The following is a 16,700-nucleotide window of genomic DNA, read 5'->3' as shown; positions in this document are numbered from 1 at the left end:
AGCATGCCGCAAGCGGCAAAAACCGGACGGGCCGCAAGGGAAAAACTTATGCAAAGGATGCGGTGTTTTCACCGCATCCGTTGCATAGCTTGCACAGCCGGATTGAGCCGCAGAGCTCAAGCCGGATGTGTGAAAGCAGCCTAAACTATACTTGACAAATATCCTCATTCATTGCACAATTGATAGGTTACTTTATTAGCATATCAGGATCCCAATAGAGACTAGCTATATAATACAAGACTAGTTTCACCTTCTAGCTTTGTCAGGGGTTAAATCTTGAAACAGTGTTCTTAGTACTGTGGGAAGTTTAGACTGAAGAGTGCACGCATACCTTACAGAAAAGAAAAAGCAGTTTTTTTTAACTAGCCAAAAATGGGTATAGAAACTAGAGTTAAAAAATGTCTTAATTCTAAAATTATATTATGTCTACAAATTGAACACTATAATTGCTATTGTTGCTCTATTAGATTGTTGATGTTTCCAACCTGAGTTCCTTATGTTAATATAAATGTATTGTAATACCAACTGATGGGAGAGAGGAATTCTCTGAGCTCTTGATTTATTAAGTGCTCCACCCCATTATTACTTTTTATTGCCACATATTGCAATTGTATATTTTATGTAGTATTTTGTATGTTTACATTGGCCTATCTTTTTTGTATCTAGGGTCCTACAATATCAGACAATAATAATTTATATAGTTTTTTCCTCACATGTCAAGGATGTATAGGGACAGGATCAAGATGGCGGAGAGGATATTACACCTCACCCTAGAGATCCTCTTCCGACTTACTGGAGAGGTGAGAGATTCTGATGACGTCACATTACATCATTCTTATCTATGGGAATAACAGATGGACAGAACTGGAGAGGTGAGGACTCTGGAAATGTCTGGAGTGAGATTTCTTACTGTGTCTCTCCATAACCAGGATTACACAGTAGTGAAGAAGACCTCTAGTGAGCGCTGTCAGGCCCCTGTGTCTGAGGGATGGGGAAGACCCCTGAGCCCAATCACGGGACCTCCACCTCACCCCCCGATACATGAGGACATCAATGAGCAGAAGATCCTAGAACTCACCTACAAGATGATTGAGCTGCTGACTGGAGAGGTGACACTGCTGGGAATGCTGGGACATTATACAGTAACGCTATGAAGGGATCGGGGGTGACAGTATCATTGTATGTGTCAGGTTCCTATAAGGTGTCAGGACGTCACCGTCTATTTCTCCATGGAGGAGTGGGAGTATTTAGAAGGACACAAAGATCTGTACAAGGACGTCATGATGGAGGATCCCCAAGCCCTCACATCACCAGGTAATAGACAGGACTAAATACACACGGCCTATAATTATCTGTATGTAATGAATTAATTAAATCACTGTATGTGTCTCCTCCAGTTATATACAGTAATAGGACAACACCAGAGAGATGTTCACATCCTCTTTTCGCACAGGACTGTACAGAAGAAGATCCCGATGCTCTTCAGGATCATCAGGTAGATGGAGAGAAGGTATCATGAGCTGATCATAGATATGACTTCTCCATCTGTCTGTGACTTTTACATTATTTGTTTCAGGGTGAAGATCTGACCCATATTAATATTACAGAGACATATGTGAGGGGTGATGAGCGGTGTAAAGAGGACATTCCTACAGATAATCACCCAGGTGAGCAGTAATGTATTGAACACATCACCAACTTTCTAAGTAAATATATTTCTAAGGGTGCTGTTAACATGCATTTCTCATCCAACCCACACATGCAAAGAAACCAAACCACAGATATCCATTAATTTAGTGATGTGTAATAATCAGAAATTACACAGGGAAATAGTATTGAACACGTGATGAAAGAGAGGTGTGGCTGTGAGGTTTCAAAAACATCTATTTGAAAGGGGAAGGGTACATTAACCATGAATGATAAATCATGACGAGGTTGTGGTGGAAAGGGGAATAGGCAGGGTGTTGGAGGTGTACATGTGGGACGTTCTAATGTTAGTCAAAGCTCTTTAGCAAATGCCAGCTCATCCTATCCCAAGAGAAATGAGAATAACTTTTGCTACTGGACAGCCTATTGCACTAGATTTCAATGGTAACCGCGCATCGCTTCAACTTCGCAATGAGGGTGATAAACAGCATGTGCTAGAGTGGCTGGCAAGCATTGCATCAAGTGGCCTCTCCTCCTCTTCCTGCACCTCAACATCACACACACTTCATTCCTCAGAGGTGCCACCCCAATTACACTTGTTTTCCCCCCATGTCACAAATCTCTAACCGGCAAACTGACTGTGGGGAACCACACATTGGTGAGTCTGCAGAGCTGTTCACACATTCTATGCCATGGGCATCAGAGGTCTGCTCCAAAGATTCCCAGACCCGGGAGGAGGAAAGCATCTGCACTAATGCCCAAAATCTTTGTCAGTTGGATCCTGGCCCGGACAAAGTAGGGTCCAAGTAAGATCCCGACCCTTGTCAACTGACATTAACCCTTGGTGGTGGAGGTAATGATGATGAGACTCGGATACCTGAGGCACACGCATACTGTTCTGTGATGTCAGGTCAAGAAGACGAGGAGTGGGACAACATAAAGCTTGACTATGCAGTTGTAGACAACACGGTGTGAACCCAGAGGCATGCAGCTGTGTAGCTCAGCAGATGAGGAGGAAGACGTGGACAGCAGCAGTCGCCGGTCTGCAGTCCGCAGGAATGGTTTCCTAGTCTGTGCCTTTTTTGAGACTGCAAAGGATGACCCAACTTTCATTATCTGTCAATGTTGTAAACAATGACTCAGTAGAGACAAAAATTTAAGTAATTTGATTACTACATGCATGAACCGGCACATAACCAACATGCATTACTGTGGGAATCTTACTGTGCAAAAATGCGCACTTCCGGATCTACCCAGCCACCGGCCGACAAATCAACCGTGTCTGCTGCTTCTTCCTCATCCTGCGTAACCGTCAAAACTATCCTCGCATAGGTCTCCTACCGCAGAACCTCCATTTGTTTACCCGCTACAATGGGGGTGAGTGAGAGCCTGTAAGCTGTTACGGAAGTGTCTATGCCTGGTGTTTTTGACCTATGTGACACATCGAGTACACCACGTTTCTCAATCCAGTATTACATCTCCGCCTATATCTCCCTCACAGTCCACCGGTCGGTCATGTACAGCTTACTCCACCCTCTCTCAGCACAGCAGCCAGAACTCAGTCCCGCAGTTTTGGTCACGTAAAAGATCATTTCCTTCCACACATGCCAAAGCGAAGACCTTGAACTTCAGCATGTCTAAACTGTTGGCCACGGAAATGTTGCCTTTCTGCCTGATGGATACAGACTGTTTCCGAAACCTGATGGTTGCAGTCCCCCTGTACCAATTGCCCAGTTGCCATTTCATCTCTAATAAAGCTCTGCCTGTGTTAGACCATTATATCACAGACATTACCTTTTCCTTTAAAGACTCTGTGTCTTCCAGGGTACATTTCACTGCTGACACCTGGACGAGCAAGCATGGCCAGGGGCATTACATCTCACTGTCTGAGCACTGGGTTACTTTGGTGGCTGCGGGGAAGGAGCTGCTTCCCAAGTCTTGAAATCCCAATGGTTTGCGGGCAAACTCTTGGATCTACCACTTCCTCCACTGCTTCTGCTTCCTCCACCTCCTCTAGGGCCTCTACCTGCACGCTCAACCTCTCCCTTAATGTAACGTGTTCCAAGAGTGCAGAGAATATCCTCCAAACAGCTCAGCCAGGGCTCAACACAATCAGGCACTGCTGAAATTAAAATGCATTGGAGAATGCAGTCACACAGCTGCAGAGGTGTTGACTGCTATCCGGGCTGCATTTTATCAATGGCTCTCTCCACTGAAACTGGAGCCAGGGAAGGCCATGTGCGATAACAGTGCACACCTGTTGGGGGCCCTACATCTGCGTGGCATCACACATGTGCCTTACATAGCTCACATCCTCAACCTGGTTGTACAGAAATTTCTAGCCCACTATCCTGTCCTAGATGTGCTGCTGCAGAATGCCCAGTCGCTGTGTGCTCAGTTCCGTCATTCGCACCCTGCGGATAATCGACTTGCAACGCTACAAACGTCTTTCTGCCTACCGGTTAACCGGTTGATATGCGATGTGCAGACACGGTGAAATTCCACTCTGCACATATTGCAGCGACTGTGGCAGCAGCAGAAAGCCCTGGTGCACTATGCCATGAAGCATAGCCTTGCAGTAGGTTGAAGGGAAAAAAGCGCAATCTGGAGTCTTATCTGAGGATAATTAAGGAGAAATGTTGTAAAGGCTTACATTGGTAGGTTGTATGAGTCACAACCAACTGAAGGAAACCACAAGAATGGCTGCAGCAGCCCCACCTGTATAACAGCAAACATCAGGAGAAAAAGAATGGGTATAAATTTCATGCTGTCGTAGTCAGAGAAACATCCAGGAGTAGGGCAATGGTAATTTATTTCACTACGCGTTTTTGAGAGAACCTTCTCCTTGAGGAAATATGTCATTTTCCTGAAGGAGAGGCTTCTCTCCTAAACACGTAGAGTAATAAATCAGCATTGACCTACTCCTGGATGTTTCTCTGACTACGGCAGTGCAGCATTTATACTAACATTCTTCTTCTCGGGGTATATGACGAGGCATAGCTTTGATCATCGCAGTCCGGATGTGGGGTAAATCACGATTGCGGAGTGGGCACAGATAAAGGATCTCTGCTCCCTCCTGCACATTTTTTAAATGGCTACAAAGATGGTTAGCGCTCACGATGCTGTCATCAGCATCACTATTCCGCTCATGTACATGTTGGGGCACACTTTGAATAGTCTGCGGGAGGAACTGGTGGTCCCAGACGAAGAGGAGGATGAGGAAGGGATACCATTTCCTGTAAAATCTAGACATTCATCACTGAGGCAGGAGGAGTCCATCGATCGAGGCGGATTCATGGTAACAGACAAAGTAGTAGTGAAGGTGCAGGAGCTGAGGAACAAATAGAGAAGGAAAAGGTGATGGGCACAGTAAACTGAGGAGATGAAGTTGATATTGATCCCATCTCTTGTCCGTGGTTGGTAGGAGGGGATGGAGGAGGCAAGCTTAAGCGTTACCCCGCCACCAACACAACAAGGACTTGGACCTCATGGAAGCGTCCGACACATGAGTGCCTTGCTGCACTATATGGAACATGATATCCGTATTGTAAGGATTACAAATAGTGCTGAGTACTGGGTTGCCACTCTGTTAGATACACAGTACAAGTGTAAATTTAGCAAGAAGCTTCCCCCCCGGAAAGGAACACGTGCATGCTGGAGTATCGATACAAGCTTGCAGACCATCTTGACAGTAGTTTTCCACAGGACAGCAGTGAGGCACACAGTGTGCATCGCAGTTCTAGAATTCCAACCATGGAAATGTTGTGTCATCAACACAGAAACATTAGCAACAGTTCAAGTGGCAGAAACAATTTCTGTGAGGTTTGGCACACATTTTTTAGACCAGCGCATGCACCAGCATAACAGCGTAGAAGTCTGACACATACACTGTGTGCAGAATTATTAGGCAAATGAGTATTTTGATCACATGATACTTTTTATACATGTTGTCCTACTCCAAGCTGTATAGGCTTGAGAGACCACTACCAATTACCGTATTTTTCGCTTTATAAGATGCACCTGATTATAAGACGCACCCCCAAATTTGGTGAAGGAAGAGAGAATTTTTTTTTTTAATGTTAAATGGGGTCCATCTTATAATGCCAGTGTCCGTCTAACAAATCATATAGGGTATATGTCCCTCATTGCCCCCCATCCTAAAATTAGCCCCCCTTTATCTGGATATGGCCCTCTTATATTGAATATAGCCCCCTTGTGCTGGGACACGTCCCCCTGTGCTGCCCCCCCCTATAGATCGCACACCTCCCCTGTGTTTGATATGGCCCCTATACTGCTTCCCATGGCCACTATAGATGGCACATCTCCCCTGTGTTTGATATGGCCCCCATACTGCTGCCCATGGCCACTATAGATGGCACATCTCCACTGTGTTTGATATGGCCCCCATACTGCTGCCCATGGCTACTATAGATGGTACATCTCCCCTGTGTTTGATATCGCCCCCATACTGCTGCCCATGGCCACTATAGATGGCACACCTCCCCTGTGTTAGATATGCCCCCCATACTGCTGCCCATAATAAAATAAAACACTCTTTCCTTACCTTCTCAGCGCTGTCCCTCCTCGCAGTTGAGCTCCGGCTTCCTCCACTTCCTGGTTCTTGCTGCCGGTCATGTGATCGGCACGGCAGAGTGATATCATCTCTGTGTGCCTGATCACAGACAGCAGAAGCAGGAGACCGGGAGATCAGCGCTGGAGGTAAGTAAAGCTTTTTTTATTTTACTATGGGCAGCAGTATGGGGGACATATCTAACACAGGGGGGATCATGTGCGATCAAAGGTAGCACAGGCAGATATAATATGCCCCGCTGCCCCAGCCCATCAGCGCGATGCGGTTTCAGCACCACGCTGATGGACAGCAGCTGTGCATATTATATGAGCGGGAGCTGGAGTTCTAACGCTGCCACCCGCAGCTTTCACCTGCCCCCAGCACCGCTCCAGAGCGGACCCTGCAGTATATATATATATATATATATATATAATGTGTATGTATATACATACACCCCCCCCCCCGTATATTCGGCTTATAAGACGCACCCCCTACTTTCCCCCAAAATTTGGGGGAACAAAAGTGCATCTTATAAAGCGAAAAATACGGTAAGTAAATCAGGTGATGTGTATCTCTGTAATGAGGAGGGGTGTGGTGTAATGACATCAACACCCTATATAAGGTGTGCTTAATTATTTGGCAACTTTCTTTCCTTTGGCAAAATGGGTCAGAAGAGAGATGTCACGGGCTCTGTAAAGTCCAAAATTGTGAGATGTCTTGCAGAGAGATGCAGCAGTCTTGGAATTGCCAAACTTTTGAAGTGTGATCACCAAACAATCAAGCGTTTCATGGCAAATAACCAACAGGGTCACAAGAAGCGTGTTGGGCAAAAAAGGCGCAAAATATCTGCCCATGAATTAAGGAAAATCAAGTGTGAAGCTGCCAAGATGCCATTTGCCACCAGTTTGGCCATATTTCAGAGCTGCAACGTTACTGGAGTATCAAAAAGCACAAAGTCTGCCATACTCAGGGACATGGCCAAGGTAAGGAAGGCTGAAAAACAAGCACCTTTGAACAAGAAACATAAGATAAAACGTCAAGACTGGGCCAAGAAATATGGCGGGATCAGTAAAGGGCAAAGAGCTGCACTCCGACTTAGACACCAACAAGGTGGAGGTGGAATACTGGTATGGGCTAGTATCATCAAAGATGAACTTGTGGGACCTTTTCAGGTTGAGGATGGAGTGAAGCTCAACTCCCAGACCTACTGTCAGTTTCTGGAAGACAACTTCTTCAAGCAGTGGTGCAGGACAATGCTCCATCACATGCATTCAACTACTCTACAGCATGGCTGGCCAGTAAAGGTCTAAAAGATGAAAAAATTAATGACATAGCCGCCTTGTTCACCTGATCTGAACCCCATAGAGAACCTGTGGTCCTTCATAAAATATAAGATCTACAGGGAGGGAAAACAGTACACCTCTCGGAACAGTGTCTGGAAGGCTGTGGTGGCTGCTGCACACAATGTTGATAGTAAACAGATCAAGCAACTAACAATCTATGGATGGTAGTCTGTTGAGTGTCATAAAGAAAGGTGGCTATATTGGTCACTAATTTTTTTGGGTTTTGATTTTTGCATGTCAGAAATGTTTTATTTCTAAATTTTGTACAGTTTTATATTGGTTTACCTGGTGAAAATAAACGAGATGGGAATATATTTGGTTTTTACTAAGTTCCCTAATATTTCTGCATAGTAATAGTTTCCTGCACAAACAGATATCCTCCTAACATAGCCAAATCTAAAAAAAAAAACCACTCCAACATCTAAAAATATTAAGCTTTGATCTTTATGAGTCTTTTGGGTTGATGGGGAACACAGTTGTTGATCAATAATAAAAAAAAATCCTCTAAAATACAACTTGCCTAATAATTCTGCACACAGTGTAGTGAATGACTGGAGAGGATGGTGCAGGAGTATCTACAGCTCAATAAAGGGGGGGGGGGGTCTTGGGCCCTTTTGCATTTTGGTCTCCAAAAATAGAAGAGTGGCCTGAGCTCACCAGTCATGCCTTGAAGGTTTTGGCTTGCCTGGCAAACAGCATTCTCTGAGAATGTGTCTTCAGTGCTGCTGGCGGTGTATTGACAGATTAGTGCATCCGTCTGTCCCCTGAAAGTGTAGACCGCCTAACTTTCATAAAGATGAACAAGTCATAAATGTTCAATGACTTTACCACCGAAATCCCAGACTGCAGACTAGGCGATAGTGTAATGCCAATTGGCTGGGAGCCCTACACCTGTCTGTCAGCTTGCTGTCTCTTGTGAAGGTAGAAATGCTGGTTCAGGCTTTGTTACTGGGCCAGTCCCACGCATCTATCTTGCGGCATTCGACTATTTTTAGTCTGTGCCTAATCCTGTTACTCATGCACCTTTTAGTTTTTAAAATGGAAATGCCAGGCCACATCCTGTGTGTTGCATGAACCATAGCTCACTAATGTGCAAAGACATTATGGAGAAATGGGGGGAGGGGGGCAATCAATGCCACGGCCCTGCTGTCTGCCTGAAATGATTTTAAATATCAAGACTCCAAGATGGGTTTACAGGTTGTGTCTTGTCTGTACTGGCAGGGGTATGGGAGCAGCAGCCCTATACCTGTCTCTCATCCACCTCTATATTTCTAATGTCAATAGTCTAGGAAGCTAATGGCTATGCCAAAACAGTGGGTCTGCACTGTAAAATGTATTTTTGCAGTTTTGGAAGCTTTTTGATCCCCCTAAAAGTGTTTTCTCTACCTTAGGTTTGGCCTCCCATTGAATCCAATGAGGCTCGAAAAGGTTCAGTGACATAGGGTTTGTTTGGCAAGGCTAGGTGAACTGAAGTTTGAAAGCTTCACTCATCTCTACTAACAAACTTCCTGAATCCAGTTTTGAATACTTTGAGGGTGTGCAGTTTTGAAAATACTTTTGGAGGGGGTTCCAAAATATAAGCCCCCTACTTCAAAAGTCAATAGGAGTCATGTTGTCTCCCTGCTGTTTTGAGACTAGTGACGGCCTTAGTACTGGAGCCTCCCATCTCCATCTTGACTCATTTAAATGAGGCTTCCTTTCCTTAGGCATCTCTTGAGTTAATTTCAGATTTTGTTGCCAGCAGCTCTGAGCAATCAGCTCAGCTGTTTCTGCTTTGGGTTCACACCCATTTAGGTTAAATATTAGCGCTTTCCCAGCAGACCTTATTGCTGTTAAAATCATTTCTACTTTGGCCAGCTGAGGTTTTGTCCTGTGCCCATCCACCTGCTACATTAGAGTCCGTCTTCCACGGTGAAGTTTGGTGTTTTGTATCCTGTTTATTCCCCCGTCTATTTTTGTTTTCTCTCCATGTTTATTAGTTTAGTGGCGAGTCTAGTATACTAGTCGGCCTACTCACTAGACAAGGTGAGTTTAGGGCCATTAGAGGGACCCAAATATCTTGCTCGACGACAGGTTGAAAGAACCTGTATAGGGACGCTCAGGAGTCAGCTTGAGCTGAGTGCAGGAGGTGCACCCTCACCCCTCTCCCCAGCGGCAGGGACCTCCATTTTATCGTGTATCGTATTTCCCCCTTTTTGTGGTGTTTTTTGGTAGTACATCAGACGCTCGTTTGTCTGATCGTGTGTATCACGTATTAAATATGGACATCATCTATGCCATGCGTGACAATAGGTCCTCAAATATAAGTTTTTAAATTGACTTGATAAATGAAAAATTGCTGATTAAAATTTTAAGCCTTCTAACATCCTAATGAAATAAAAGATCTGAAAATGTGATTCCCGTGTGAAGTACACATAGAGAAAATGCATGTTTGTTTTTAACTATTGTGACTCCTATAATCTTTTTTAAATGCATAAAAAATTCACAGTTTGAAAGTTGCTGATCACAATTTTTGGTAAATTTCAGATATTTTCATAAATGCAAATCATACCAAGCTAAATGTGTCACTAACAAAGTACAATGTGTCATGAAAAACTATTCTCAGAATCATAGTTAATCCGAAATATAATGACAAGTCTTTGGAGCTCTATCAGGAGAGTTAAAACCTGGCTATAGTAATAAAGGGTTAAAATAAATAACACCTACAGCTGCATGCAAAACTTTTTGGACCCCTGGTCAAAATTATTGTATTTGTGAACAGTTAATCAAGTTGAAGATGAAATTATCTAAAATACAATTTTCAATGTTTTATGTTTTAAAATGAACAAAAAATGAAAATGGGTCAATGCAAATGTTTAGGCACCCTGCATGGTTAGTACCTAGAAACACTCTTTGACATGATGACTCTGGGTTAGTGGGGAACCGTGACTCCTAAGCTTTACTTCAAGTTTGGTGGCCCTATGCCATCCCTAACCTCAGGGATACTCCTAATGGTAGAGATACCTAAGTCTCCTTCCTGGCCCTGCTCCTGACCAGTCCTGAACGGATTACCCCTCTCCCCAGGGAGGGAAAGGAAAGGAGTGAGATGAAATCCACAAATAAAGACAGACAGGGGAAAACTAAAACTCACACCACACGCACACACAAAGGTTAAGACAATAAGAGATTCAGGAGGAAAAACAAAAGCAGGAAGAAAGCTACAAAACAACAGGGGTAAACTCCACAACCGCTCCAAGCAATTAGCACAACTTTCACTAGAACGTCTGAGACACCACACCTCACGGACCAACAAAGACAAAATATAGCTGGCATGGGTGTAAGGATTCCACCAGCATAAATAGGATGGAAGCAGATGTGATAGGCCTCCCTACAGCATGTGATCAAAGGAGCAAGCAGACCAGCAGAGATTCACTCTTGCTAGCCTGCCTATGAAATGGGAAAACAGCAGGTCGACACCCAAGTCTGCCTGTGTTGATCCCAGACACCATAAAAACCATTTTGTGGCATGTCAGAATCTGCAATCTGAACAAAGCTTGATGCCACCATGACAGTAGGCGAAGTTTATGCAAAACTCCTTGTGACAGCCTTTGGCAAGTATCACAGCTGCTGAATGCTTTCTGTAGCCAGTCAAGAGTTCTTGGAAAAGTCTTCCTCTGCTCTGCTCTTTTGAGGTTTAGCCACAGATTTTCAATGATGTTCAGATCAGGGGACTGTGAGGGCCTTTAGACTTCATTTTTTTTTTTTTTTATTTGCAGCTTCTAGAATTTACAAAGCTTTCCTCGTAATTATTAAATCAGAGACAAAATGATCAGATACAAGCCATTTGAAAAGAATCCATAAGTCAGAGCCTTTTATAATATTGCTGATCTCTTTTGCCACATGAGGAGAAATTATTGGACGAATCCTCGTAGGCAACTATTTTTGGAATGAGTTCCTCCATGCTCATTTAGATTATTGCTCAAGACCATGAAAATAGGAATTGGATCTACATATTGTATATTATTCAAACAAATAGAAAAATTCCGTGCAAAATTTTTCACGACACAAAGAACAAAAAAATCCAATTAAAATAGTAATGTTTATTAATGAAAATATTGAAGCAGTAGGGAGTAGCGAAACGTACGTCGGGGTGAGAGGACAGCGGCACGAATCACTTTGTGACCCAGGTAATGAGATCTTTGCCTTTAATTTGGAGTAACATTTTGCCGATAGCGGTCTTCTATGACGGCGGTCGGGAACACGCATAGCACGGCATTTCATAGTACGGAGTTTCATCTCCCTTTATAGACAGACATTTTTTCCTATCTTTAGGCTTTTGGGTCATTTGTGCAATATTATGCGTGGGTAATACTGAGGTGGTTTATTTTTCATTGCTCTATAACCCCATTATTTGACTACATTTATCGCCCATTGTTATTTTTATCATAATTATTTGCAATGGGTTTATGTGTATGCTATTAATTTTTTGCACGGAATCACTTTATATTTATTGCTAATATGATTTGGTTTAAATACATTGACTAAAGGGGAAATAGAGATATATATTTATATATACATATTTTCGTAGCACCAATTAACTGTTTCAGGTATCATCACTGTATGTAATTTTGCCCTATATGCTGCATTATCCTTTTTTTTTCATCTGTTGTATCTCTTTTTAAATTCTTGTAATATTTTAACATTTTCATTAATAAACATTACTATTTCAATTTCACACAGAATTTCGCACAGAATTTTTCTATTTGTTTGATTGATCTCTTGAAGAGGAGGCTCCTTGATGTATTATGACCATTTTTTGCTATTTATATTGTATATTGTCTAGCAAACTAATCCTAGACGGGAGTGATCTCTGCACATAGGTGGTATTCAGGCAGGAGTTCACTGTTTAGTTAAAAGTTCCATCAGGAAACACAATCCTCAGCTTTCATCGAAAATTGCAAATCTTTTTTTGTCTTTTGTCCACTTACAGCCTTGTTCCCACTCCCTTTATGATAGTCCGCTGAGTATTTTACTAGAAAAGACTGATGACAGATGTGAAGATCCGAGGTTGTGGGTTGTATTAATCACTTAAGCAGATTAACGATGAACAATTTTTATTTCTTCCATAAACTGTCTCAGAGTAACCATAGTTCTTAGGATAGTTCCTCACATCTAGCCAATGGATACTACAACCGTAGTACATGTATCTAGCTCCAATCTCAATAGTCAATTCATGGGTACCAGGACCTGGCTGCAGCAACAAATCCTCTCCCCTCCACGTCATAGCACCATAGCATGTGCTTACTCTTTGACCTTTCCTGGGACCTTTCTATAGTTTAGGAGAGGTGATCACATCCCATTCCCCTTAAACATTTGTTACATGTAACTCTTTAAAGTATGCAGAAAGTTCCAGAAGCCCAGTCTGAAAAGATGTGTATTGGGGAAGCCCCCTGCAGAGAGGAACAAAGACGCACATCCCCACCACCATATTCAGGACAATGAAGCCTACTGTAAGCCTGACATTAGAGTCCATGAAGGATAACTAGGATAACACACTGTTACAACCCCTTCCCTCTTTCAATTGTGCACAGACGAGTTACCTTAAACTGACAATCAAGCAAACAAATCTAATAAAACACAACAATAAAATCGACGTCACCAGCGCTCTGTGCTGGAAAAAATTCAATAATGTTTAGTTTGTGGCCAGCTCCTCACAACAGGCGACACTGAAACATGAATCTCTAAAGATGTTGAGTTTCATAAAAATAAAATAAATAAATCCGTTAACAAGTAGTATAAGGCCTGTTATCACCTTCTGGTGCTTGTTTTGAACTATACTGTTAGATTCTGATCTGTTCTGCATCACTATCTTAGTTAAAAAGCAAAGTTTTCTGAATTTCCTTGAATTTGTATAGAAATTTTTAGGTAACAATCTTGCAAAGTATCAGCATACATTTTTGGTGACGTTATTAAAATAACAAATCAAATTATTTTTATTCTTGGCAGATGACGGTACCCGAAGCTCAGAAGGACATTGGATATCTTTAGATTGTAAAGCGGATGATTATAGTATCACACAGGATGAATGTGAAAAACACGTCATAATTCCAAATAGAGCCTTTGACGGCAACAATCTTGATCCTTTTGAACAGATCCTATCTTCCGATTCATCACAGAATGTTCCGAAAAATAAACGTCACAGAGGAGGTGACATAAATCAAAAAGGTCACACAAGGGAGAAGCAGTTTTCATGTTCAGAATGTGGAAAATGTTTTGCCGTGCAATCAAAACTTATTAAACATAAGAGAAGTCACACAGGAGAGAAGCCATTTTCTTGTGAAGAATGTGGGAAATGCTTTACAGAGAAATCGATTCTATTAAGACATCAGACGATTCACACAGGGGCAAAGCCGTTCTCCTGTTCAGAATGTGGGAAATGTTTTAACCAGAAATCATGTCTTGTTACACATCAGAGAATTCATACAGGAACAAAGCCGTTTGCATGTTCGGAATGTGGGAAAAGTTATACTGCAAAGTCAAATCTTGCTAAACATCAATGGGTTCACGCTGGGGTGAAGCCATTCTCATGTTCAGAATGTGGGAAGCTTTTTATCTATAAAGCATCTCTTGTTACACATTTAAGTATTCACACGGGGGTAAAGCCGTTTTCATGTTCAGAATGCGGAAAACGTTTTATCCAGAATTCAGCTCTTGTTAGACATCAAAAAGTTCACACGGATCCGAAAGTATTTTCATGCCCAGAATGTGAGAAATGTTTTACTAAAAAGTCAAGTCTTCATAACCATCAAAAAATTCATACGGAGCCGAAGCCAATTTAATATACCATTAGGCGGAGAGTTCTTTTAACCAAACCTCCGCCGAAATCACAGCTGCTTAAACAACAAAGGACTCACGCAGGGGAGTAGCATTTTTTTTAAGCTTGTTACTTTATAAATACTACAATAACAAATACACCAATTATAGCCAAAATTATGTCACACATCACTGATGAAACAGAAAAGGTAATTTAGAACACTAACTATTGGTTAAGAACTTTAAAAATGTGTAGTGTTGTAACAACATATTTGTCCTTTTTTTAGTTTCATTAATTTGTACTATTATGTCACATTTAAAAGTTCCGAGATAAACTACTTTTACTGTAAGATAAAGACAATGCAACTTTCTGTAGATCATTCCACTTATTGAAGATAAAAATTGATTGAAAACCTACATCCTGTTTGTAAAAAAGTAATTTCTTCACTAAACCAAAAAACTGGCTGTGCCATCCTCCAGAGCAGTGTCCCCAACCTTTCTTATCTGGAGAGTCACATTCAGCTGAAAGAGGAGGTCACATCTAGAGTCAGGCGGCACGGTGGCTCAGTGGTTAGCACTGCAGTCTTGCAGCGCTGGGGTCCTGGGTTCGAATCCTACCAAGGACAACATCTGCAAGGAGTTTGTATGTTCTCCCCGTGTTTGCGTGGGTTTCCTCCGGGTTCTCCGGTTTCCTCCCACACTTCAAAGATATACAGATAGGGAATGTAGATTGTGAGCCCCAATGGGGACAGTGTTCCTGATGTATGTAAAGCGCTGCGGAATATGTTAGCGCTATATAAAAATAAAGATTTTTTTTTTTTTGTAGAGTCCCCTAACCCTCTCCCGCCCATGTAGTAGATTCAGCTCTTGCCTCCCTCACATTTGTGACACACAAAGCCCCAATTATTGGTATAGTGACAGCTAAAGAAATAACACTCAGGCAGTATATTTTCAGGGGTCCCACCTTACTGTCGTTCGGTATTTTCACATCAAGAGCTGCGACCAACCTGTATCATCTTTTCTATCTGGTGTTGTCCTCCTATATCCAGTTTACCATTCTTAATATATCACTACAACCCCAAGGCCAGATGATAAAAATCCAGTTTAAATCTTCTGTGAGGACTACTGACAAATCAATATCTGGAGACCTTCTCTTTATAGCTGTTTGATAGACTCGGCAGTTGGGAGCCAAAAAACATGGGCTTCTAAGCCACAGGTGGCTCCCAAGCCAAGCCCCAGGTGGCCCCCGAGCCTAGCTGAGCCACTGGTGGTTCTGAAGGCACAGGTGGCTCCCGAGCCACTGGTGGGTCCCGAGCCAAGCCCCAGGTAGCTGCTGAGCCACAGGTGGCTTTCGAGGCACAGGTGGCTCCCGAGCGACAGGTTTGGGATCTCTGCTCTACAGTTATAACTGTGAAAATAAAAAAAATCACAATTACAATGAGTTTTGGACATTTTTCTTTGCAGAATTGGGTACTTTTAATAAGGTTTTCAAGCACAAACTGCCTGTTTTTAAATCCATGTCACAGCATCGCAATGAGATTCAAGATAAAACTATGACTCAGCCCAATCAAACCTTAAAATGATGGTCAGATCCCCATAATGCCCTGTATAAATATCTATCTTTTAAGGGGTTTTCCTATGAACAAAGTTCATTTTAATCAATATACCTTGGAATAATAATAAATTCCACAACTGGATATATTAAAAAAAACAAACAAACAAACAAAAAAATGATACTCTGCTAAGAAGCTTATATATGTATCCTTATAATAATGTGTAATGGTTGTGTCTGACTGTACAGGGAAATAGTCTGATCATACCACATCTGGGTCAGGGAGGAAGGAAAAAAGTATACAGACATTATTATAGCACAGGAACACAAAAAAAAAAATCATCCTTTGAGGTAAAACATTTTTTAAAAATGGACAGGGAGGGGGGGCGTGGCCAGCAGGCAGCATGAGCGGTCGCATCTGAGAGCAGCTCCGCAGTCCAACGCTGATATATACTATTAATCCTGCCGAAATTGGTGCCTAAATACACCTCCGGATTACCTGTGGTGCGGTGCGCATTTGGATCGGTACCATGAGTAGAGGTCGCAGTGCAGCGGCGGCTGAGAAGCTGAAGAAGTTTGCTCGGGACTCCCAGCAAGATGGCGCCGGCAAGTAGGCAGAGCGGGAATCCAGTGAGGCGGAGGAGGAGGAGAGCATGGAGGCCGGATCCAAGGAATCGCAGGAGCTAACCTTACAGCAAGTTACTTCGCAATTACTTGCAGCGATCCAGGATTCAAAAGTGTCGCTGACGGGTAAAATTGAGGAGGTTAAGATCGATGTGGGTCTCCTCCGGCTGGA

General features: G+C 42.6%; 1 protein-coding gene across 1 annotated transcript in view; it reads left to right on the top strand.

Annotated features, from left to right (window-relative positions):
* Positions 1-725: 725 nt before the first annotated feature.
* LOC142313046 (uncharacterized) overlaps positions 726-16,700 on the top strand; it is a 66,589-nt gene continuing 50,614 nt past the window's right edge. Inside the window, exons 1-6 of the mRNA XM_075352032.1 lie at positions 726-800; positions 930-1,109; positions 1,191-1,314; positions 1,398-1,495; positions 1,577-1,667; positions 13,546-14,368. Coding sequence (XP_075208147.1) covers positions 744-800; positions 930-1,109; positions 1,191-1,314; positions 1,398-1,495; positions 1,577-1,667; positions 13,546-14,368 — 1,373 coding nt within the window. The 5' untranslated portion in view covers positions 726-743. The remainder of the gene's footprint in view (positions 801-929; positions 1,110-1,190; positions 1,315-1,397; positions 1,496-1,576; positions 1,668-13,545; positions 14,369-16,700) is intronic.

The sequence above is a fragment of the Anomaloglossus baeobatrachus genome, chromosome 5, assembly GCF_048569485.1.
Source record: "Anomaloglossus baeobatrachus isolate aAnoBae1 chromosome 5, aAnoBae1.hap1, whole genome shotgun sequence".
In the NCBI taxonomy this organism is placed as follows: Eukaryota; Metazoa; Chordata; class Amphibia; order Anura; family Aromobatidae; genus Anomaloglossus; species Anomaloglossus baeobatrachus.
The sequence above is the reverse complement of the archived record's forward strand: the minus strand, read 5'-3'. Positions and strand labels throughout refer to the sequence as shown.